This window comes from Petaurus breviceps, unplaced genomic scaffold, assembly GCF_028583685.1.
Source record: "Petaurus breviceps papuanus isolate PSGF00001 unplaced genomic scaffold, PetGlider_PUasm1.0 98, whole genome shotgun sequence".
In the NCBI taxonomy this organism is placed as follows: domain Eukaryota; kingdom Metazoa; phylum Chordata; class Mammalia; order Diprotodontia; family Petauridae; genus Petaurus; species Petaurus breviceps.
This window is the reverse complement of record NW_027187460.1, coordinates 18,763,257-18,788,314: the sequence shown is the minus strand read 5'-3', so window position 1 is coordinate 18,788,314 and position 25,058 is coordinate 18,763,257. Positions and strand designations below refer to the sequence as shown.

Genomic DNA, 25,058 nt, shown 5'->3' with positions numbered 1-25,058 from the left:
TTACTACTGTGTGACCTTGAGTGAATGACTCATGGAACCTCTGTAGCCCTCAATTTCCTCAAAGATAGGGATAGGGAACTGAAATAGGTGATCTCTAAAATCCCTTCCAGCTCTCAGTCTAGAGCCCCATGACCTTTGTTCCCACTGTCTTGGGACATCCTACCCCTGCCCTTCAGTTTAAAAGAGCTTTTGAAACAAATGACATTCTATCACTCCATTGTTGAAATTTCCATTTATTAATAAGTGGTGCGGCATTTCTTTATTTGATTGTTCATTTTAAGACAGAACATAAAAAATCAGGTAAGAAGTATCATTTGCATAATATAGATGGAAATCAACATATTAAAGTTGTTCAAATATAGGACAGTGCCAGAATATAAATTAGACATACAGTTTAAAAATTACAGGAAATCATATTAGAAAGAGCACTAAAGGCCACTTGTAGAAAAGTTGTGTTCCCTTGTAAGCCAGAATGTGAAAAAAGCATATCCTTTGTAGCTCGGAGACAACTTCAGGGAGCAAGGCACCAGAATTCTATGCCATAAAAGGAAAAAATAAAATAAAGTAACTCCCCCCAAAGGAAAAACAACAGTTTTGTCATTTTTTAACTTTATCTTGGCCTTCAGAGATTCAACGTGGATCATTCTCTTGCTATTTGAAGTCACTTTGCTACATCAGGAAGAAAAAAAACAAAAACAAACCAGAAATACCCAGCCCCATTCCAACCCATTCCATAGCTACCATGGATGGTCTGCCCAGTCTGGTCCTAACAACGTACACATTTTTCTCACTTAGGCCCTTTAAGTGATTAATTTAATAACATAAACCATTTATTTCCGATATTTGCTCTTCATTTGTTCATCTCTATATAAGTTATATCCCTTTGTGGGAATATAAATTCCTTGAAGCTAAAGATTCCTTTTTTTCCTGGCCTTTGGCTATATTGGACATTGAGTAAATGCTTTTTTGGGTTGACTTGGAATTAATTAAAAACAAACCTGACTGTAAATTTGAGAAGGGGCATAGGGACTGAAGGGTCACTATTTTACAAAACCAGATTTTCTTTTCTTTTTTCTTACTTCTTGATGTGCTAGCATGTTTCTTAGAAAAAAGACAGAGTGGATTTGTTAGTATGAGACTCTGAAAGCATCACCTTACAAATGAAAAAAAGATAAAACCTTTATAAAAACAAAACAAAACCAAACCCTCCCAGTTCACTCTTCCCTTGGGAGTTCAGTGCCTGTGCCTGAAAGAAATATGCTGGTGGGTGAAGGGAGAGGTTATCTCTCCCCTAAAAAGGTGCTGACATCAGAAGAAAAGCCTTGCCTTCTGATCTTGGGATAGAGAAATTTCTAAATACTAAGAGAAGTACCCATTTTGTGATTTGCCCACAAGAGACCCAGAAGAGAAGGCATTTGAAAATAAATATGCTACCTCTGAGGAAAAAAACTGGCTTCAAATGTTAATAGTCAATAACAAGCCAGGATAGATGTTGAGTCATTTGGGACATTTGAACCTACTTAATTCAATTCAGTGGGGGAAAAAAATGTTACTGATAGGTAACTATATAAATGGTTTGGAAAAGGAATGATTCTCATGGAATTCTTAGTAGCAACTCTGAAAAAAAAAAAAAAACAGTGTTAGTAGAAGCCAGTACAAAGTGAGTCATTCAGTATCACTTGACACCCTCCCAGGCTTGAGACCTCAAAAAAAATTGGACTTTGAGCCAGTTCAACAAACATGGAACCCTCTCCTTTTGCCCCAGTGATAGATTCCTAAGCACATCACAGCAAATATTTCTCTATCCTAGCAAATCTAACAAGACTCTCACGTTTATTAAGTAGGAGAGGACCAGCCAATAGGAGATATTAAAAACAAAAACAAAATACTTACTAATGTAAAATTACTTTCTAGTAGGAAACCAGGATATTTGATGTTGGAGAGCATATTTGACTCTGGTGTTTACCCTTCTTGTGGTGAAACAGTGCTGTATCTATGTATCTCTATCTCTAGATAGACAGGCATTTTTTGGGGGGGCAGAAGCAGTTGCCCCTTAGGGGCTGCCACTGGATGCTTTCCCCTTCCTCAGTAGAATGTAACCTTGAAGGCAGGGATTTTTGGGGGGGGAGCGATCTTTATATGTTTAGTGCCAAGTGCAGTACTTTGCATAGAGTAGCTATGTTTGCTGAAGTTTTGAAGGCTGTTGAGGGAGGTGCTGAACAGAAGGCCTGGAGTTGCCTTGTTCCTTAGCCATCTCTAGTCATCCCAATGTGTGTCTGGCCATTGGACCCAGATGACTGGAGAAAGTGAGGCTGGTGACTTTGCACAGCCCTCCCTCACTTCAGTCCAATTCACTTGCCTGTCATGGCATCAACTCCATGATGTCATGGTCTTCTTCAAGACTGAAGCACAAACAACAGTAACAATAACAGTAGTAACTATGAACACAGTATCCTAGAAATGCTGTCAGGGACCTTGTTTTGAATCATTGGCAGGAGGGTGCATTCCTGTGCCATTCTCACTGATTGGTTGGGATATCAATCTGTGTCAGGTCTGACAGCAACCACATAGCGACTAATTGAAACTGGTTCAGCCAGCTAGTAAAGGGAAGATGTGTTCTTCCTCACAGTAAACATTTTTATAGGCCTGATAAATCTTCCACAAATCCTTTACTATAAAATTCCTGCATAAAGCCTGAGGTAGAAAACAATTTAGTACCTTTCCCAAATTACAGTAATTAAGGCTAACTCTCAACTGGGATCTTGGAGGTCAGCATAGGGATTCAATTTAATTCAGTTCAATTCTGTTTGATCCAATTCAATCAATTTCATTCATTTCAACAAACATTTCTTAGGTGCCTACTCTGTGCAAGGCACTGTGCTAGATGCTGGGGATACGAAAAAATAAAAAGGAAATAATCCCTGTCCTCAGGCAGCTTACATTTCTTTGGACTATTGAAATAAATATCAGCTCAAGCATTTTTATCTCCTCAGCTTATGATATTAAATGGAGAATCCTTGGACAAGTCTAAAATGATCAACACCAGTATTTCTAAATTTGAAGGCAATATTACTGATCTCTGCATAATTTTTCACCCTACAGACTTTCAGATGGATGTTTGAGAGCTCATTGAAAATTATTTTTTCCCCCAATACTTGTTTTGACCCCCAGTCTGGCTGATGTTGTCGGGATGGTGAGATTTATAGGACAAGGTACATAGGATTCAATGAGGATTTCTTCAATTACTTGGCCAACCTCTTGAGGCCTAAAACATTTGATAACTTTCTGTTATGCTCTTTTTTGGAAGAAGCTTCCCCTGTATTCATAAAACATGACAAAGTCTGCCTGAAAGCCAAGGACAAGCAAAAAGAAATGTCAATGACAAGGAAAGCAACAAAGACTCCAGATTTTTCATTTGTAAAAGGAGAGTTTGGACTAGATGACCTAAAAGAAACTTTCTAGCTTAAATCTGTGATCTTAAAACAATGAAAAAAGCATCTTCTGGAAAGGGTATGTTGACCTCTATCATAAATAGTAATTAACTAACATGTGGACCTGATCTCCACATCTTGTTTTAGCCAAAAGGTTTCAACTTTCTCAATGACCCAAGCATAAAATAGCTTGAGTAATGTCTGTTTCTACTTTCTTCTGACCCTTTTGTGAAGGGATTTAGTAATGAGCTATGAAATAGCAGGATTATTAAAGAGAAAAAACTAGAGGCTCAGAGAAGAAAGCTTGCTAACACGAGACCAGAACTTCCAATTGTATAGTCTATTAAACCAAAACAGTTATTTACGGTCATGGAGATCTCATGGGATTTGCCAAATTAACATTTCTCTTTATTTGGTTTCTAACATGAATTTTGTCAAACTGGGTTGTGTGTGTAGATGCTGCTTGGGTATTGGCTGTAGGGGAAGGGTAAGCCTAAGTAATAGGCCAGATAATTTGTTGGGGTTGGTGGTGGGGTGGAGGAAGGAAACAATTGGGGAAAGTTAAAAGAAAAAAAGGGGGGCATGTTCACATGATCTTAATGACACTGAATCTTAAGGACTTTTGGTAGACTCTGTTGGGAAGATCTAAGCTGGAAGTGGAAGAATGGAAAATAATCTCTTCCAAGACATGAGAACATTATTCTTTCTGCAAGGGCGGTCTCTGAAGACTCAGGATACTTGCCCATTGTTCAGGGTGAATACCTTGTCTGCTGTACTGAATAAATTTTTTATTTCAATACTTTTAATCTCTAGGTGATGTCTTAAAATTTCTTAATCTTCTGTACCAGCAAATAAAGGGAACAGGAACACTACTCCCTAATTACCAGCCATGGTGCTGAAGTAGAGAAATTTAAAAGGAGCCATCACAGAATCTTAGATTTAGAGCTTAACAGACCTTAGAAGCCACTGAGACCAACCTCTCAATTACAGATGAGAAAAATGGAAGTGAAGTGATTGGCTTATGGTTATATAGTGTTTGAGTCAATGTCTGAACTCAGGTCTTTCTGGTTCTAAGCCCAGCATCCCATCCACTATGATAGTGTTAAAAGTGTCAAGGAGAATCAGAACCAGAAATACATCACTCCCACCAAACCATACAATTTCATTAACGTCTCCAGTGCCAAGCAAAGCCAGTGCATAAATTTGACTTGGTTACAAAACATTTCTCCTTGGTAAAAAAGGAAGAAAAAGCCACATGGGTCTTTGGTGTGGATCCACCAGGTCCTTCACTTTAAATCATCTCTGTCATTTTGTAGCATTTTCCCCCAACTGTTCACTCATGAAAATGTGAACTTAGCATACCATTAAAATATAATACCCACTAGGGATTCATGAGCTGAACCCAAAGGAATAGGGTCTTGCTATCTTCCCATGGTAGTAAGAGCTTTCTCATTTCAATGGTTAAGTGCAAATAATTCAAAATGCAGAGGTATCACTATCAATAAGTGCCTTAAGATTCCAATATCTTAATACTAAACATTTTAGGGTTCATGCCTCACCTCTTTTTGTTGAGCTGTGAAAATTTCTAAAATTAATTAAGTGTTCATGGCAATGTGGAAAAGTCCAGTTTAAGGCATCATACAGTACAGATATTGTATTGTGAAAACAGAAGGGATTCTTTTGTTCTGAATCTTGAACATAAACTGTTAGATCCTTGTTTCCATCACTTCCTTTGGCTTAAAAAGATCAAACTTACATGTGAATTCCTTGGTGTCTAATAATGTTATATTCTGAAAAACATGGTGTGACAGTGGGCCATTACAAGCCACAGCTGCTTGTATTAGCTCTTTGTTGATAGGAACAGATCATCCTTAACAACAATGATGGGACTTGATGTGAAAAGTAAAGCTGATTGAATCCTTTTGAAATATACCCTCAAATTGCCATACATTTGTCACTGAAAGCTAAGATCAAGAAATACATTCTGGAGGATGCTCGTGATCAGATAATCTCTGTCCAACAAACACAGAATCAATGTGGCATAATGAGCAGACAGATCTAGAACCTAAAAGATACGGGTTCAAGTCCTTCATCTAGCACATACCAGCTTTGTGATTCTGGGTCTACCACTTAACTTCTCAGTACTCTAGGTACTTTTTTAAAACTTTAAATTTCAGAGAAGCTTCCTTCCTATACTGGTAAAGGGAATTTCCTTCTCTAGGATATTCCCTATACCAAGAACATCATGAGTATAACTAACCCCTGCTCCACATGATAATGGAGTTTTCATGGAATTTTAGTTTGTTAAGACTGCTAAAGATTGGCTATGGAGTAACTCTAAGGGTGGGAACTTGAAGAGAACATCCCCATCATCTCCCACAAAATTAAAACAACCTTTCAGGCCACTGTCCAAACCAGCATATGCCTACAGGAAATTAACTGATTTCTCTTAAAATAGGTGTTCTACCATGGAGCAACAGTTTTAAAGACTAGAATTGAACTCTAGGCTAAGGATCTCCAAGCTGATAATATCTGAGATGCAGGTGAGGGATAAAATTAGCCCAAATCCTATCACTGATTGTAGGAATGTCCATCAGGAATGACTTCATCCCTTGGAACAGATTTAGGAAAGAGTAGGAAGGAGGAGAAACTTGACTTCACCTACAAAGAAAAAAAGTCTTAATTAATCCAGAGCTCACTCCTTTGTTGAGTTGGCATGAGACTAGACAGGCCAGATTGATAAATCTGAGCCTGAAGGCTCCATGTCCTTAGAGGTGAGGCCATTTTACTCTGATAGGAGCTCTTACCAACCCTCCAAAATCATAGTCCTCTATCTAAACTCACTTATGGAGATAATAAAGTATCGGTATATTTGTGGAAACCGTCCTGTTTTTATGAGGCTAGATGTCCAATAATATAGAAGCCTCTTAAGGGTAAGATTTCTGTTCTTGTCTTTGTGTTCCCAATGCCCAGTGTAGCATGGCATATATATAAGGCATTTTACAGATGCTTGTTGCTTGATTAGTTGGCCAGATAAAACTAAACTCTGTTCTAATCTGGTTGGCTATGCTTCAAAGAGTCAGTCTGTCAGCAAGCACTTGTTAAGTACTTACTGTGTACCAAGCACATGCTAAGTACTGGGGATACAAACAAAGGCAAAAAACATGGAGTGCTTTGAAAGTTGGCACATCTTTTAGCCTTCATTGCTCTCAGTGGCATCTTGTTAGAAGACTGGGAGCTTTTTTGATATACAGCAGAATATCAAAGTTCTTTGGAGACCTCAGAAATAATTTTGTACAAAGCTACCTGAACAAGAATGAGTGCTTATTCAATTTTCTTATAAAGACCTCCAGTGAAAGTGAACTCGCTCCCTACCCAGCCAGCCCGTGATAAATTATACTACTTAGCAAGTGCCTTGTCCATAGAAGATGTTTCTAGAAGGGAGGCAAGTCTTCACCTTTTTGATCAGTAAACACGAGTGTAACTATCCCCCCACACCATTTGTTTTCTGTTAAGACAGGAAGGTCAAGATTCTAGGAGAGTGTCAATTTCTTAGAAAAATTAATAGGTGCAAAGATAGAAAGTTTGGTCATCAATCCCTTAAGAAAAACTTTAAGTAAATAACAATATAGTGATGACTTAGAGATATTTCAGTCATTCCTGGTAAATGACGACCTCTGGAGTAGTCAGAAATCAATCTCTGAGAAAAGTACATTTGACCCATTGGGTCAGAGGCTCCCAATAATCCATCTCAGAGCTCACCGCGGCTGGTTGAAAGGTGGCAGTTATTTCTATGATCTCTTGTGGCAGCAAGTCATAGTGAGGACCCCACCCTAGATTCTGATATCTGGGTTATTCTCACCCTAACCCTGCTCTGCCCCTCAGTCAACCTCCGACTCCTGAGTTAGTACTCCTTCTCATGTTACAGTTACAAACAACACCGGCCTGCCCTCCTTTCCCATGTTCCCTCCTCCAGTCTAAACCATCTCTAGAACTCAGATCCTAAAAAAGTCGATCCTTCCATTAGTTAACACATAAACTCATTTACTGAAGCATCTGCTAGAACTGTTGTTCCTCCAGACAAGACCTTGAAGGTTGCAGCTTTGCTAATTTACGGCTGACATACAGTCACCAATATCTACCCAGTGCTTAGCTAACTGGGTCATTTCGATAGAGCTAGTTCTTTAGAAACCAATAAAGCAACTGCTTAAGGAGGAGAAGAACCGATACACACTTGTGCTGTTATTAACCTGATACCCATCTGTATGACCCAATCTTCACAAGAAATTCTACTAACAGGGTACATTATAAATTATCAAGTGGTAAAGAGAAACCTCAGGTAGATTGTGCTTAGAAATTAGTGTGAGACACTGCAATGAGGCTATTTGCTTTAACTTTTTGCTGATCCAATGTCACTTAAGATTTAAGTATTTTTGTAAAAGTGTGAGAGGAAGAATGGGTGAAAATGTCTAAAGAATTCCTTACTAGGTGTCCAATTTTCTGTCTATACTGAATTTGTCTAATTGAATTTGTTTATATTGAGCCAGGATGGTCCTTAAGCATCAGACATAGCCAATTGCTGAGTCCATATTTGAATTCATTGGTAGCTTTCAATAAGCCGAAGTCACCTTTGCAAAGCCATACCATGATGGAGCATCCCACAACAAACATTCATTTAACTTTTGGTACCCTTAATATGAAGTCTTCACCTAATAACCAATGAAGTAACAGAGGGATAAGATTCATTATAATTTGTATCAATGGAGGAAGTACCCCACAGTGATGCAATTATGCATTCACTGAAATAAAGTAACAATAAATGACATTTATACAACTCTCTCAAGTTCTCAAAGTAGTTTACATACATGATCTCATTTGAACTAATGAGGAAGAAAATGTATTGGTTATCATATTGGCCAGTTCACATATCAACAAAGCTATCAGCCATTTTTCTAGAAGCAAATAGGCAGAATAAAAATGAGTATATTGTGTTTTACAATTTAAAAAAAGCTTTATGGTTTTCACTGATCAATTAGGACACAAAGTAACTGACATTCTGTGTTCAATGTACCACAGTTAAGTCAGCCACAGAGAAAACACTGAGTCACTTATTACTTCTGTGACTTTGAATAATAACTTTTCTGGGCCTCAATTTTCTCATCTATTAATTGAGGGGAGTTGGCCTAGGTGATTTCTAAGGTCTCTTAGACCTCTGTGATTCTAGTCTAAATCCCAGTATGATTTCTAATTCCTGTTTTCTATATAGAGCATGTAAATGGCTTAGGAGTACTGAGTCTTGTGTTCAAATCTGTTCTGCCCTTCTGACTTTAGGAAAGTTCTTTAACCTCTCTAGACGTCATTTTACTCACATAAAAATGTGATTAATGGGAATTGATCCAAATGATCTCTAAAGTTGATTCTATTGCCAATGCCTATTTTGCAAAATATTATCTGCAGGGAATAGAAATTGGGTACTTTTTTGAGGATAATGGAATTAGCAGCAAAGTGTTCTTTATTTAATGTGACTCAGTAAAATCCTTTTTGGAAGCCATATTTTTTTCTAGTTCCTTTATAAATTAGGGTATCCATGATATGGGAAAAGAGACAGATACCGTTCCTTTTCCTCCTCTGTATTATATGGAAGGAGAAACAACATGATATGGAAAATACTGCCTCGGAGACAGTAAAACTGTTTTCAGACCCTGCTTCTGACACATACTAGCTATGAGAACAGGGGCATCACTAACCTTCTCAGGGTTCCTTCACAAATCTGTAAGATTAGTTCGAGAGATTGCTGACTGGCCTCAGTGGAGAGAGTTTCTGCTGTGGGAGGTCCATACATGAATGAAATTAGAATTCCTCAAAAAGTAATTATTTTAACTAACTGTCATGTTAATGCAAGGGGCTGGACCTCACTGAGCTTATTCTCCATTCTAGGAATTTCTGAAAGCTAGTGAAGTGATAAAGAACATGAATTCAGTATTTTGAAATATGGGTACAGATTCCAGGGCAGGTGCTAGAACACAAATGGGCAGTGACTGTAGAACTAACTGGAACTATATTCTCTGTTTATAAAAGAAAAAGAGCATGGAAGCTTCTATAGTCTCTCCCTGCACAGGCCCAATTGTGATTTTTAAGTAAGAATAGCAGATAGATATGTATTCTAGAAGAAAGTAGCGGTACCATTTATATAGTGTAAAGTCATGCAAAGCATGCTCAAAATGAAGCGGCTTCCTTGTGGTGTCTTGGAAAAAAAAATGCAGCTGTAAATCCCCGTGGAATGGTGCAGTGACTAATACTAACACATGCATTGAATGCAGCCATTGGTGTTCCAACTAGTAAGCTTTGGGTGTAAGAGTAAGTGAGCTATACAAAGTTTGTCTACATTACAAGGAGAGGCCATCCAGTGACCCCTCCTCCTCTTTTAAACTGGCTTGTTGGAAGGAGTCCATATGGAATCCGAAATCCCGTCCCCTGTTGAAGACAAAGGCATAGAGCCACTTGGGGTAAAGGGGTCTGTGTCTGTGTCGGTCTCTCCCTCAGCCAGGTAGCGCTTCTCCCGCATCCAACTTGAGCCCCCATTTGGGCCAAAAAGGTAATCGTCTCTCTCCTGGGAGATGCTGAAGCCACTGGGTGAGCGTTCTAGTTCTTCATGGTTGACAGAGAGAAGGGATAATGGTGTATCACTGTCCCTGGTGAAGCTCCTTCTCTGCCTGGGAGAGATTCGTTCCTGGTAGGGGCTGTGTAGCTCAGTTTGGGAGTGGTAGCTCACCCGAGAGTCTAGGAGAGTGAGGATAGGCAAGACGGTGGGTCTTTCTGCATAGGGGACTGATGAGGGGAGAGTCCTTGGGAGCTTCTCCCTCTCTGATGGTGGCCCTCCTCCTCCTCCACCTCGAGGCAAGCTCACTGGGTCATGTGCAAAGAAAGCATAGGGGCTGACTTTGTTGACAGGGACCTGGTGGAAGCTGTAGGGGCTTTCATGAGTGCAGGGTTCAGAATAGTTGTAGATAATGGTTTTCAATTCAGAGTACTTGTTCTCCCCTTTCTTCTCTACCTCTGCTGGGGTAGCAGTGGCCTTTTTGGTTGGATAGTATTCTGTAACTTGTACTTGGAGCTGTTCCATGTGCTGCATGTGCATATCAACAAGAAAATCCAGTTTCTTCCCCATGTCATGAACCTGGAAAAAAATGGAGAGAAATGTATCAGGTCATTCTTGATACAGTTATCATTTTGTTGCTTAAGGCAAAAGAATTACCATGGGCCAGTCATTTAAATCTCATTGAGCTTCAGTTTTCTCATCTGTAAAATGGGGATGATAATATCCACAGTACTTGCACTGTATAGTTAGTTGCGAAGGTCAAATGAGACAAGGTATGTAATGTACTTTATCAACTTTAAAACATCATATTAATATCAGTTATTATTCACTCTAACATTTGGCCATTGCTTAGTAATGATAAAAATTGTCATGTTTACAGTGTATTGCACTTTAAGTTTATGAACTGTTTTTGCTAACAACCTAGTGAAGCATTTTTATTTATTTTTAAAAATTATTAGTAATATTTTATTTTCCCCAAATGCATTTAAAAATAATTTGTAGCATTTTTTATTTTGAGTTTCAAACACTCTGCCTCTCCAAGATAGTAAACAATTTGATATAGGTTATAGATGTGCAATCATGCAAAACATATTCCCATATTAGTTGTGTTGTAAAAAAAAAAAAACAGAAAAAATCAAGAAAGTGAAAAATGGTATGCTTTGATCTGTATTCAGACTTCTTCAGTCTTCCTCTGGAGGTGGGTAGCATTGTCCATTATGAGCCTTTTGGAGTTGTCCTGGATCACTGTATTGCTGAGAATAGCTAAGTCATTCACAGTTGGTCATTGTACTATGTTGCTGTTACTATGTACAATGTTCTCCTGGTTCTGTTCACTTCACTTTGCATTAGTTCATATAAAGTCTTTCCAAGTTTTTTTTAATCATCCTGTTCATTACTTCTTATAGCAATATAATTATTCAATTACTATCATATACCATAGCTTATTCATCCATTTCCTATTTGATGCGTATCTCCCCTTTGCCACCACAAAAAGACCTGCTATAAATATTTCTGTATGTATAGATTCTTTTCTTTTTGTCTTTAATATCTTTAGGATAAAGACTTAGTAGTGGTATTGCTGAGTCAAAGGGTATGCACATTTTTATAGCCCTTTTGTCATAGTTCCAAATTGCTCCCCAGAATTGTTGGATCAGTTCACAACTCTACCAACAGTGCATTAGTGTCCCAATTTTCCACCCCCCATGTTTATCAGTTTCTTTTTCTGTCATATTAGACAATTTGATAGGTGTGAAGTGGTACTTCAGAGTTATTTTAACTTTCATTTCTCTGATCAATAGTGATGTTGAAAAGAAGAGGAAGAAAGGTCTTGGGAGGAAATATGATTTTCTTAATGAGTAAAGAATTTACATACAGAAGCAGAAAATTGAGTATATTGAAAAATGAGCATAGCAAAACTTTGCTAATTGTTATATACTTTTAAAAATGAAATTTTAGTATTTTACAGTTAAGGGAGATAGCAAGGTATAGAAGATAGAAGGGCCAAACTAATTGTCAGAAAGACCTGGGTTTTGGTCTGGCTGTGTGACCTAGGACCTGTCACTTAACCTCTATGTCCCAGGAGACTCTAAATCTGTAAGTTATAGAATGATGCATGATCAGCACCAAGAAATGGAATTTCCTGATTGGAAGTTCCATATATCAGTAGAATCATCTGTTCAAACAAAATAAAATAAAATCAACACCTAAGTATCATTTACATGAGCTTATCTTAATGAGCATGTGTTTTAATTAGAACATTTTAATGTAAAAATGGATTGTGGTTTTTTTTAGTTTTTTTAGTCCTTGAAAACAGGTTGAATTTTTAAGTTTATACATTTATTTTATACTTTCTTTCAAGTTCACCCCTACCACTCTTTCAGGCATGCCTATGTTACATAAGTAAATTATAAAATTTAATAAAGTTTAAAACAATAAAACTTAATAAAATTATAAAAAGGGGAATTCAGATTAATGAGTCTTGTCCAAATTTTCTCAATTTCTAAATAAATAGAGTCAGACTCAATGATGGCTTAAGTATTAAAATCTCTCATCCTCTCACTACAGGGGATATGACATTTTAAGCTTGTTAAGTCATGTATTTTTTATTTTGTGGAACTTACTAAAGACATGAGAAGCAGTTTAGTGGAGGTGATATAGCAGTGGACTCAAAGTCTAGAAGATCCAAGTTCAAATCTTTCCTCAGAAACTTAGTATCTGTGTTATTGTTGTTCATTTGTTTCTGGCATGTCCAACTCTTCATGATTCCAGTTGGGGTTTTCTTTGCAAAGATAGTGGAGTGGTTCTTTTCCAGCTTAATTACAGATGAGGAAACTGAGGCAAACAGGTTTAAGTGACTTACTCAGGGTCACAAAGCTAATAAATATTTCAGGCTGGATTTGAACTCAGGTCTTTCTTAGTCCAGGCTGGGTGCTCTATCTACTGTGCCATCTAGCTACCCTTAATATCTGTGTGGCCATGGGCAAATCACTTAATCTGTTTCATTCAGCCTCAGTTACTTTAGCTATAAAACTGGACTCAGATCACCGCTAAGGTTCCTTTCAACTCTAAATCTACAATCTTATGATTCCTATGTACAGGGGAATAACATTATGTTCAGAAGGTAAGATTATATGAGACAATGACATGGAAGCATTTCCTCAGTGCCATAAATTGCATTCAAAACCCACCTGTCTTTCGACTTTGACGAATTTCCCCATCATGCTTTGGTCTTCAATTTCTGACGAGGATGCTTTGGCTACATACGGATCATTTCTAGGAAAGAACCAAGAGTCCCATGAGAGCATTGCATCCCATTCCATTCTGCAATGTTATCTATATCTTTGGCAGCTCTGGGGACCAAAGGTCATCATACCCACTCCTGTAAAGTTATATGGATAGATGATGTCCCTAAAGTTCTCTCAAGACTCCATAGTTCTGTTTGAGTTAGGGAAAAATTTACATTCTATTCTCTTCAATTTGACTTTGAAGCTAGTAGATAAAAATTCTATGCTTTACTGAAAGATGATGATAACTGGAATCAGAGTGGACACAAAAAGATTTTTTCACTCTGTGTGTGTGTGTGTGTGTGTGTGTTATTTGTGGCACAATTTTAGGTTCTATAGTGGAAAGAGTTTATGTTTTAGACTCTGAGGACCTGACTCTGCTAATTCTGATTCTGCTAATCCAATGATTCTAGAGATATACTGAGTACAATTTAAAAACATTAGCTGTTCAAAAATATGGGGGCAACTGGTGATGCAGTGGATAGAGTACTGGGCCTTGATTCAAAAAGACCTGAGTTCAGATTTGGCCTCAGATACTTATTAGATGTGTGACCCAGATAGTCTTTGTCTTCCTCAGTTTCTTCAACTGTAAAATAGATATGAAAATATTGTAAAGTACTTAGCCCAGCATCTGACACATGCTGCCATAATTCTAACTTACATATTTTTTTAGTGTTTTAGGATTTGTTAACTTTTTCTTCTCCATTCAGAAGGTAGATAGCCTAGGTGATGTGATTCTCATTTTCAAAATGAGAAAAATAACATTAGGAAGAATGAAATGACTTTCCCATCCAGGAAGTGTCAGAGCCAGGATTCAAACTTAAGTCTTCTGACTCCAAGACCAGGGCTCTCATCACCAAACCAAGCTGCCTATCATATATTGTACTTCAAGCAAATATGCTATATGAAAATCTTCACTTATTCCAAATTAAGAATCACTTTCTGAAAGGAATTGCCAGAAGACTTCTTTAAATGCAAACTCCCCTTTAGCATTTAGGAAAGAATTTCTATTTACAAGGACCCAGGTGTTACATAAAATTCTCTACATGAGCTCCTTGCTTCTATTTATTCTCCTTATTACTTCTTGGGAACAGTGAATCTCCACACCCCAAATGAATGCAGTTGATACTCATGGAGTAGTGACTGGGGTTTCAGAGTCAGGCCATTCCTAGCAGCAAACCTTGGAGACTGCTGGGAAGGATAGGTGAAGGCTCCGCCTCGCTGGGATTTCTTGTGTTTTGGAGTAGACGGAGGTCCAGGGGTGAAGATCATATCTACTCTGAAAGAGAGAAAGAGAGAGGAAAAATAGGAAATACTATTCCAAAGAACTTCTTTGAGACACTTGACCACTCACCACACAAAATAAGGCAAGGACCATGGATCTACATGCAAGGGTATTCATAACCCCCATACATCATCAGTTTAGGCTAGGCAAAAATAGCTTCTTATTATTATGGAGAACATTGTGGGTAGAATCAGAGACAGGGAGATAGATGCATCTTATTATTTCTCTTAGCAACCCTAATATATTAAGCTCTAAGCCTAGCTCATCTTTGGCTCTTCTCCCCCCTAAGACATCTTAGGGAGATTTTTACTGCCAACTCTAAAGGACCTGTTTTTAGCGGCATGAATCTTTTTTAGCTCCTTAGGCTTTTGCTGGTCATTAGAATGATGGATCTGACAACATTCTGCTGGCATAATGCTTTCATTTCCTGCAACCCTCACCATTTCATGATCCTTATTCAGTGGAGCAGAAATGAAACCTCTTCTGCCTCTGCTCCATAATCCTGTGTAGGCAGCATGCTATAAGTCCACACTGTCCCCAGGCTCATGAAGATGGTGCACTGGGAAATGGTCTCTGTATCTATAATTGTCTGTGTAATGGCCTCCTTTTGTCCCTTTCTAGAAAATACAGCACATTTTGCAATGTAATAAATCCAGAAGAATGTAAGATCCTTGTGGCTAAGAACTATTTCTTTTTTTTTTTTTTGAGCAATTGGGGTTAAGTAACTTGCTCAAGGTTACATGGCCAGGTGTTTCTGGGTGGATGCTAAGTGTCTGAGCCCGGATTCAATCCCCCAGGTCATCCCAACACTGGAGCTGGTGCTCTTACTCGCTGTGCTACCTGGCTGCCCCTCTATTTTTTTTGCCTTTAAAAAAATTTTTTTTTGGTCTTTATTAATTTGTTTGTTTACTTTCAGTTTACAAGATTCAGTTCCACAATCCCTTGAGTTTCAAATTTTCTCCCTCTCCCTCCCCTCCCCCCCCAAGGCAGCATACAATCAAGTATAGTATGTGCAAATACTTTCACATTAGACATTAGTCAGGTTATAAAGAAGAATCGTATTGGATGGAATGAACAATGGGAAAGAGGAAACAAAACCAAACAAGAAAAAGAAAGAGAGCAGGTAGTTTGCTTCAATCCCCATTCAAACTCTATTCTTTCTAGTTCTTTCTCTGAATATAGACATCTCTCTGCATCATGAGTCTTTTGGAGTTGACTTATCACCCTGCATTGCTGAGAAGAGTAGGAACGATTTCTTAATTTCCCCAGATTCTAATGTGATACTTTGCACTTAGTAGGCAACTAACAAGTTTGTGCAATTGAAATCATGTATTTTCAAAACTTTACTTGGGTTTGACCTAAGAAAACACATATAATTCGATAAAATGATAATCAGCCACTGGTGTATTCCTCCTTCCCCTCCCTAACACCTCATTCACATAGAAACACTTCTATCTATCGATATTAAAAGCAGCAGAGATGTGCCATTTGACTTTAAAATCATTATATTTGACTGGTACTGAAAAAAACTTTAAGGACCTATCTGCTTTATTGAATCAAGTGCCTTTTTGAAAAATAGTCAACAAATAAAAAACAATAGGATGTTAAATTCTCTACATCTTTTAATTAATTTTGTGATGGTAAAGATGTGTTCTAATGTGGAATGCCTTTGCAGAATCCTTCTGCTTCTTTATAACATGGTTGCCTTTCAAGTGTGACTAGATCATTACAATGGAAATTTTATATAAGTGGGGAAATAGGTATACAGATTTGGAATTATTGATAATTGCTTGGTTGCCTTTGGGGAGTTGGGAAGGATGTCTGGCAGAGGTATCAAACACATGGTAAGTGGGCAAAAAGTTCCCACAAAATTTTTGACGGTGTCTGAACTAGATACAAATGTAGTTCTTATCTGATTTTAAAGTGCAGATGTATTAACAACAACAGCAAAAAGAAATGTATGTACAGTTTTCTATGTCAATATGCAGAGTGCAGGGAGTTAGTGTGCCCATTTCTTTTTGAGGCTGACCATCTAGTTTAGTAGATAGAGATTCTGAAATCAGGAAGACCTAGGTTAAAGTCTTGCTTCTAACATTTAGTGGTTTTGTTTTTATTTAATATTTCACTTCTCTAGGGAACTCTCTAAGACTGTACATTAAAGAGAAAGTTGCAGACTCACTAGTAGAGGGAATTTCCTCTCCTGGGAGTTCCCCCTACCATTGAAATGACAGTTTCATTTATTATCCTTTAACTCTTTTGGTGGGTAACAAAGAGGAATAAGATTGTCTCCACACTCTTGCTATCTTTCCCTCCTTCATATACATTGAGAGTTGAACCCCATTAGAGCAGAAGCTACTTCAGGGAGGACTGATTTTTGCTCTTTCTTTTGATCTCCAGAATTTAGCATAGTATTAACAGAATTAAAGTGTTTGATCAATGACTACTGATTGATCCTTCAGTGATTGCAAAACTGTTCTGCCTCCAGCATGGGCCTTCTCTAGGTATTTTGATCTTGTTTAGAATATAATTGAAGAAATATAGGGGCAAAAATAAGGGCTTGTCATGTGTAAACAATAATAATATTGAGATGCAATATGTCTTAAGGCATGGAGCATTGGATATGAAATCAAGAAGATGTAAGTTCTAGTCTTTTCTTAGATATTTAGTTGTATGGCTTCAAAGAAGTCACTTAACCTCTCCCAGCCTTAGTTTCTCATCTGTAAAATGGGAATAATAACAGCATCAATCTCTCAGGCTTGTTGTGAGGGCTTAAATGAAATAACATAGGTGAAGCTCTTTGCAAACCTTAAAGTTCCTTATAAATGTTGGCGATCTCATATGATATCTCATTGGCAAGAGTGAAAGATAAATGTTGGAGTGTTCAGCTGCTTAACTGGTATCTTCTTTCTACAATTTAATATTTTATTTTCTCCAATTACATGTAAAAACAATTCTAACATTCATCTTTTTTGCTTGCTCCCATACTTAAAAAAAATCCCCTATTTTTAATAGTAATTTATTTTTTCCCAATTACATGTCAAAGCAATTTTTACCTTTCTTTTTTTTTTTTTTAGGTTGTATCCATGTTTATTTCTCTCAAAGTAAATGGTATGCATGGGTTCTATGAATGGGAGCTGCAGTTTGGAACTGAGTTCACTTTGGGGTTGTACCCTTCCAACAGAGGCTGATATCACTCTATTATCATTTCACCCATGGAAAAAGAAAATATCTCTATATCAGAACACTCCCAGCCATACCCAGACCACTCCTAGCCTTGGGCTATCTAGACAAAGAATCTCCATCCAAGCTTGAGTAGAACACAATGGTTAGCATTCATTTTCACAAGATTTTGAGTTTTAAAATTTTTCTCCCTTCCTCCTCTCCTTTCCCCTACCCTCTTCCTAAAATGGTAGACAATTTGATATGGTTATACATATGCTATCATATAAAACATTTCCATATTAGTGACAGTTGTGAAAGAAGAAATAGATCAAAAGAAAAAACCACAAATAAGTAAAATAAGTGAAAAAATATGCTTTGATTTGTATTCAGAGTTCATCAATCCTTTATCTAGATGTAGATAGCATTTTCCTTCATGAATCATTTGTATTTGTTTTAGATAATTGTGTTGCTTAGAACAGCTGAGTCATTCATAGCTGATCATCACACAATGTTGCTGATACTGTGTACAGTGTTTTCCTTCTTCTGCTCATTTCACTTTGCATCAGTTTGTACAAATCTTTCCAGGTTTTTCTGAAATCTGCCTGTTCATCATTCCTTATTGCACAGTAGTATTCCATTACATTCACATACCACAGCTTGCTCAGCCATTCCCCAATTGATGGGCATCACCTTAGTTTCCAATATTTTGCCACCACAGAAAGGACGGCTATAAATATTTTTGTACGTGTAGGTCCTTTTCCTTTTTTATAACCTCTTTGGGATACAAATCTAGTACCGTGTTTCCCCGATAAAAAGACCTATCCCAAAAATAAGCCCTCCCCTTACTGTGTAAGATTCCTCTAAAATAAGCCCTCCCCCCAAAATAAGCCCTATTGAGATTGCTACTGTAGTGAAGGTGATCCCCTGCGCTACACCCTACATTACGGTACCCTCTGTATGCGCCGTCTCACCCCCCCTCCCGGGTGAAACGCACACCGCGCTCCGAGCTGCATCCAATCAGAGCTGCAGCAGTGAGCGCGTCATCCTGCTCTTCCCCAGTGATTTGCTTGCTGGCGCCATTGAGAGCAGTGCCGCGGAGGAGAGCTGAGGCAGGACAACATAAGCCCTCCCCTGAAAATAAGCCCTCTGGTGTTTTTCTTTCCAAAATAAATAATAAGACAGTGTCTTATTATCGGGGAAACATGGTAGTGGTATTGCTGGATTAAAGGGTATGCACAGTTTGATTGTCCTTTGGGCATAGTTCCAAATTGCTCTCCAGAATGTTTGAATCAGTTCACAACTACACCAACAATGCATTAATGTCCCAATTTTCCCACATCCTCTCCAACATTTATCATTTTCCTTTTTTGTGATATTAGCCATTCTGATAGGTGTGAGGTGGTACCTCAGGGTTATTTTAATTTGCATCTCTCTAATCAAAAGTGTTTCAGAGGACTTCTTCATATACCTATAGATAGCTTTGATTTCTTCATCTGAAAACTGCCTGTTCATACTTGACCATTTATTAATTGGGGAATGGCTTGTATTCATATAAATTTGACTTACTTCTCTATATATTTGAGAAATGAGGCCTTTATCAGGGACATTTACTCTAAAGATTGTTTCCCAACTTTCTGCGTTCCTTCTAATCTTGGTTGCATTGGTTTTGTTTGTGCAAAAGCTTTTTAATGTAATATAATCAAATTATCAGTTTTACATTTTGTAATGCTCTCTATCTCTTGTTTGGTCATGAACCAGTAACTCACTTAACTTCTTTAAAAATTTGGATGCTATACCACTTAGTGCATATATGTGTAGTATTGATATTACTTTATTGTCTATAGTACCTTTTAGCAAGATGTAGCTTCATTCCTTATCTCTTTTACTTAAGTCATTTTTGCTTTTTCTTTGTCTGAGTACATAATTCCTAACCCTGCTTTTTCCCCACCCTGCATTTATCTTTACTCTGTGGGTGTCTCTCAGTTTCAAGTGTGTTTCTTGTAAACAACATATTTTAGGGGCAGCCAGGATTCTGGTTTTTGCTATTCACTTCTGTTTTATGGGAAAGTTAGTTCACCCCTTTCATACTCACAGTTATGATTACTAAATGTGTATTTTCCTTCATTCTATTTTTCTTCCTGTTTGTCCTCTCTCTCCTTTCACCCTTTCTCTCCTCAACAGTGTTTTGCTCTTGTCTTCCACCTCCCATGGTCTGCCCTCTTTTCTGTCAATCTTCCCCCTACTCCATTCCCCCATTTTTACTTACTTTCTCTCTTACTCTCATTTACTTACTCTCCTCCCCTCCTACTTTCCTGGGAAGATAGACTTTTATATTCAACTGATTATGTTTATTATTTCCTCATTAATCCAATATTAATGAAAGTAAGGTTTAAGTGATGCCCATTGCCCAACTTTCCATCTTCCCCTCCACTGTAATAGGTTTTTTATGCCTCTTTATGTGAAAAAATTTACTTTATTCTGCCTCTCCCTTCTGTTTGCACTCAGCGTACTACTCTTTCTCATCACTAAGTTATTTTTTATGTCATTCCCTCAAATTTACATTATTCCTGTACCTTCTGTATATTTAGATTCCTTCTAGTTGTACTATTAGTGGTACAGTTTTTAAGAATTACAAGTCCTATCTTCCCATGTAGGGATGTAAGCAATCCAACTCCACTGAATCCCTTGTTTTCTTCTCCCTTTTTAACTATTAGTCTTCTCTTGGGTCTTAATATTGGAGATCATCATTCAGTTCTGGTCTTCTTATGAAAGCTTGAAATCCTTCTATTTCTTTGAATGTCCATTCTCCCCCCTCCCCCCGCCCCGGCCCTTGAAATATTATGCTTCATTTTTCTGGGTAGGTGATTGTTGCTTGTAGTCCTAACTCCTTTGCTTTCTGAAATATCATGTTCCATTGCATCTAATACTTTAATATTGCAACTGCTAAATCCTATGTAATCTTGATTGTGGTTCCCTGATATTTGAATTGTTTCTTAGTCATGTGGAAGAAAAACCACAGATTTTAAAAAAATCCAAGAAAAATAAAGAAAGAAAAGAAAAAAATATGTTTCCATCTGTGCATTCAGTTTCCATGAGTTCTTTCTTTGGAGGCAGATAGGATTTTTCATCATGAGTCCTTTGGAATTGTCTTATATTATTTTACTGTTGAGAATAGCTAAGTCATTCATAGTTGATTATTATATAATGTTGCTATTACTATATACAACTGCTTTGCTTTGCTTATTTCACTTTGTATCAGTTCATATAAGTTTTTTTTTTTTTAAGCAATCGGGGTTAAGTAACTTGCTCAAGGTTACACGGCCAGTTATTTTTGTGTGGGTGTCGAGTATCTGAGGCCGGAACCGATCCCAGGTCTCCTGACACTGGGGCCAGCACTCTTGCTCACTGCGCCACCTGGCTGCCCTATATAAGTTTTTCCAGGTTTTTCTGAGAGTATCCTGTTCATCGTTTCTTACAGCACAATAGTATTCCATCACAATCATATACAACTTGTTCAGTCATTCCCCAATTGATGGACATCCCCTTAATGTTTAATTCTTAGCTGCTACTAAAAGCTGCTATAAATATTTTTGTACATATAGTAATTTTCCTTTTTTTAATTCCTTGGATAAAGACTTAGTAATGGTATTGCAGGATCAAAGGATATATACATGGTTTTATAGCCCTTTGAGCATAGTTCCAAATTGCTCCACAGAATGGTTGAATCAGTATATTGCTTCAACTGGTGTCTTCTTAATATCAAGAGAAATTGGGCAGCCAGGTGGCGCAGTGAGTAAGAGCGCTGAACCTGGAATCGGGAGGACCCGGGATCGGTTCCAGCCTCAGATACTTAACACACACACACACACACACACACACACACACACAGCTGGCCGTGTAACCTTGGGCGAGTTACTTAACCCCAATTGCTTTAATTAAAAAAAAAAAAGAGAGAGAGAGAGAGAAATCAAGAAAGGCCCTCAGAACTTTGAATGAACTCCCGGTGGGAAACTGAAGGGAGGACAGAGCTGAGTTACACACACCAAGCAGGCCTAAGTGGGTCGTTACCTGCCTTGTCGGAGGGAATGCCTACAATAAGTGGGTATAGACCCACTGAGTATGGGAGAAGGGAACTTCCTGTTCTGTTTGTGCCCCCTCCCCTTTCTTCAAATTTCCAACCACCATCCACAGAGATAACATTTTGAGACTCTGTAAGAATAGTAGCTAAAGGCTGGTTTTAGTGCAAACCCAAATGAAAAAAAAAATCAGAGATCTTCCAATCTAGTCTGATTCAATCTAACACAGCAAGCATTTATTAAGTACCTACAGTGTAAACATCTCTACAGGTGTCTCTGACCTCAAGAAACTTTCATTCACCTTCACATTTAGCCATGATCTCATAAATCTTCAATAGCAATTCTAAAAGGCCAACAAAGAAAACTGTCACGTGTCCATTTTACAGATGAATAAAGCAAGACCCAGAAAGGTTGTGTGACTCCCTTAAATTCATAGAGCAACTCAGGAATCTAGGCTACCCTAGAATCCCTGTATCTTGAGTCTCAGATCAGAGTCACATTGTCCTTTACTTCAGTCATCAAGATTTATATAATATCTGTTCTATAACTGGCATTTAAGACCTCCCAGGAGTGAAGTCAATGTAAGCTAGATGTGGTGGAGCATGCCTTTAGTCCTTGCTACCAGAAGGGCTGGGATTGATGGATCACTTGAGGTCAGGAATTCTGAGATGTAGGAGGGCTAATCATTTGGTGTCCGTGCTAAGTCTAGCATTAACAGAGAGGGAAGGAGGGATGTGGACAGAAGGAGGCAGGCAGTGAGGAAGGAAGGAAGGGCAGAAAGGCAAAGAGAACTATGATCAGTCAACAAGGGGAGTTTCTTCATGTCCTTACTCCTTACATTTCTTGTGTCCCATGGAAATTTCTGGCCTTCCATTCATTTGAAATTTTTGTAAACAGCTTTGGTAACACTTAGCTGCTTCTTGCTCTGACATGCTTGTCTTACCTTGTCTGAAGATACTTTATTCTGGAAAGCATATCCAGATGTCCTGCAGAATACTGTTCAATAACATCCTTTACATCATAAGGCCTCAAAGTCTCCTTGAATTTTTTTTTGTAGAGACGGAATTGTAGTATTCTATATGTGAACAGGAGAGAGAAGTATTAGAGTCAGTGCAGTCCAGTTATGGTGGAGCACATCTTTAATTCCTACTGCTAAGGGGCCAAGACTGGTAGATCATTTGAGCTCAATAGTTCTGAGCTGCAAGAGCATGAAAGCTAATTTAGTGTCTATCTTAAATCCAGCACCAAATACAGTGATCTCTGAGGAGTGGAGGCCCCACAGGCTACCTAAGGAGGGGTGAGTCTGCATAAGTTGGGAACAGAGTGTATAAAAGTACTCGTGCTGATGAAAAGTGGGTTTTCATAGGGAAGTATTATACTTTCAGCCTAGGTGAAATAGGGAGATCCAGGAAAGAAAGAAAGAAAGAAGGAAAGAAAGAAAGGAAGAAAGAAAGAAAGAAAGAAAGAAAGAAAGAAAGAAAGAAAGAAAGAAAGAAAGAAAGAAAGAAAGAAAGAAAGAAAGAAAGAAAGAAAGAAAGAAGGAAGGAAAGAGAAAGGAAAAAAGAAAGAAAGGAAGGAAGAGAAAGAAAGAGAAAGGAATGGAGAGAGAAAGGAAGAAAGAAGGAAAGAGAAAGAAAGAGAGAAAGAAGGAAAGAAAGAAAAAGAGAAGGAAGAGAGAAAGAAGGAAAGAGAAAGAAAAAGGAAAGGAGGGAGGAAGGAAGGGAGAAGAAAGAAAGAAAAAAATAAGGAGGAAGGAAGCAAATGGAATGAACAAAAGAAGGAACAGAAAGGCAAAGAGAATTGACAAGTAACCTGCTCACCTTTTGCATCTAATAACTTACCAAATCTTATTGATCTATAATTTCCCTCCCATTTGAGCCATCGTTTCAATTCCCCCTGCCACTACTATAGTACAGAAACTTATTTTCTCCCACATAGACAATTTCAATATCCTTCTAACAATTTTTCCTACTTCCTCTCCTTCCCTCTTTTCAATCTATCTTTTATACCATTGCCAGAAAAATTTTCCTTTTGTATATAATGTAGTCACTAAAAAAAAAAAAATCTTCAGTGACTGTATTACCTTCCAAGTTGAATGAAATTAAAATTTCTTTGCTTGACTCTTTCAGCCCTCCATTATCTGCTGCTACTCCTGTTTTCCATTCTCTTCTCATAGCACAGTGGTAGCTGGCCTTAAAGCCAGAAGACCTGCGTTCAAATTCTACCTCTGACACATACTGGACATGTGACACTGAACAAGTCACTAAATCTTCCAGTGCTCTAGACAACTTTTTAAGGCAACAAAGTTAAGGAGAAGGGGCTAACCTGCATTGATAAAGGGAGTTATCCTCACCTGTGAGTTCTCTATGCCAAATGAAATTTTAGGTCCACTTCCTCTCCATATCCTTATAGTGCTTCTTTCTATGCACTCTCATTTCCAGTCAAACTGTACCATTCTCTGCTTCTAAAAGTACCCCATGTTCTCCTGAATGTCTCCACTTCTCATCTTCCTAGTCAATTCTTGCTATAAAGCCCAACCCAAATGCCATTTCCTCCATGAAGTAGCAATGCTGGCCAGAGCTCTGGGTTTAGAGTCAGGAAGACTTGAGTTCAAACCCCACCTCAGATACTTACTAGCTGTGTGACCCTGGGCAAGTCACTTAATATTTTGGCATCTGCAATATGAAGAGCATGGACTCCTTGGCCTTGAAGATGCCTTCCAGCTTTAAATCTGTAATCTCAAATTTTTGCTGGCTCATTGGAGCCAACAGCACTCTTCCTCCTCAAACCTCACCTGGCACTTCATATCTCTTTAATGCACTTAGCAGTCATTGCATATCACAGTGATCTGATCTTATACTCCAGCAGGACGATAAGCTTCAGGAGGGCAGGGACTGTGATGTATATCAAAACTTTACTTCTCTCTCAGGCCCTGAAGGATACTCTACATGAAGTATGCACATCATAAATGACTGTTTTTGAAAAAAAGTTATAAGTGAGATTGTGTGATATGAGATTGTGTATGTGGGAGAGATAGAGAGAGAGACAGAAATGGAGACACAGAGACATAGAGAGACACAGAGGGAGGGAAGGAGAGAGAGGGAGAGAGGGAAAGGGAGAGAGAGAGAGAGAGACAGAGAGAGAGAGAGAGAGAGAGAGAGACAGAGAGAGAGACAGAGAGAGAGACAGAGAGAGAGAGAGACAGAGAGAGAGAGACAGAGA

General features: G+C 38.2%; 1 protein-coding gene across 1 annotated transcript in view; it reads right to left on the bottom strand.

Annotated features, from left to right (window-relative positions):
* Window positions 1-213: 213 nt before the first annotated feature.
* Window positions 214-25,058, bottom strand: part of KCNQ3 (potassium voltage-gated channel subfamily Q member 3) — a 479,966-nt gene continuing 455,121 nt past the window's right edge. The window contains 4 exon segments of the mRNA XM_069081355.1: window positions 214-10,608; window positions 13,218-13,302; window positions 14,494-14,592; window positions 22,780-22,911. Coding sequence (XP_068937456.1) covers window positions 9,856-10,608; window positions 13,218-13,302; window positions 14,494-14,592; window positions 22,780-22,911 — 1,069 coding nt within the window. The 3' untranslated portion in view covers window positions 214-9,855.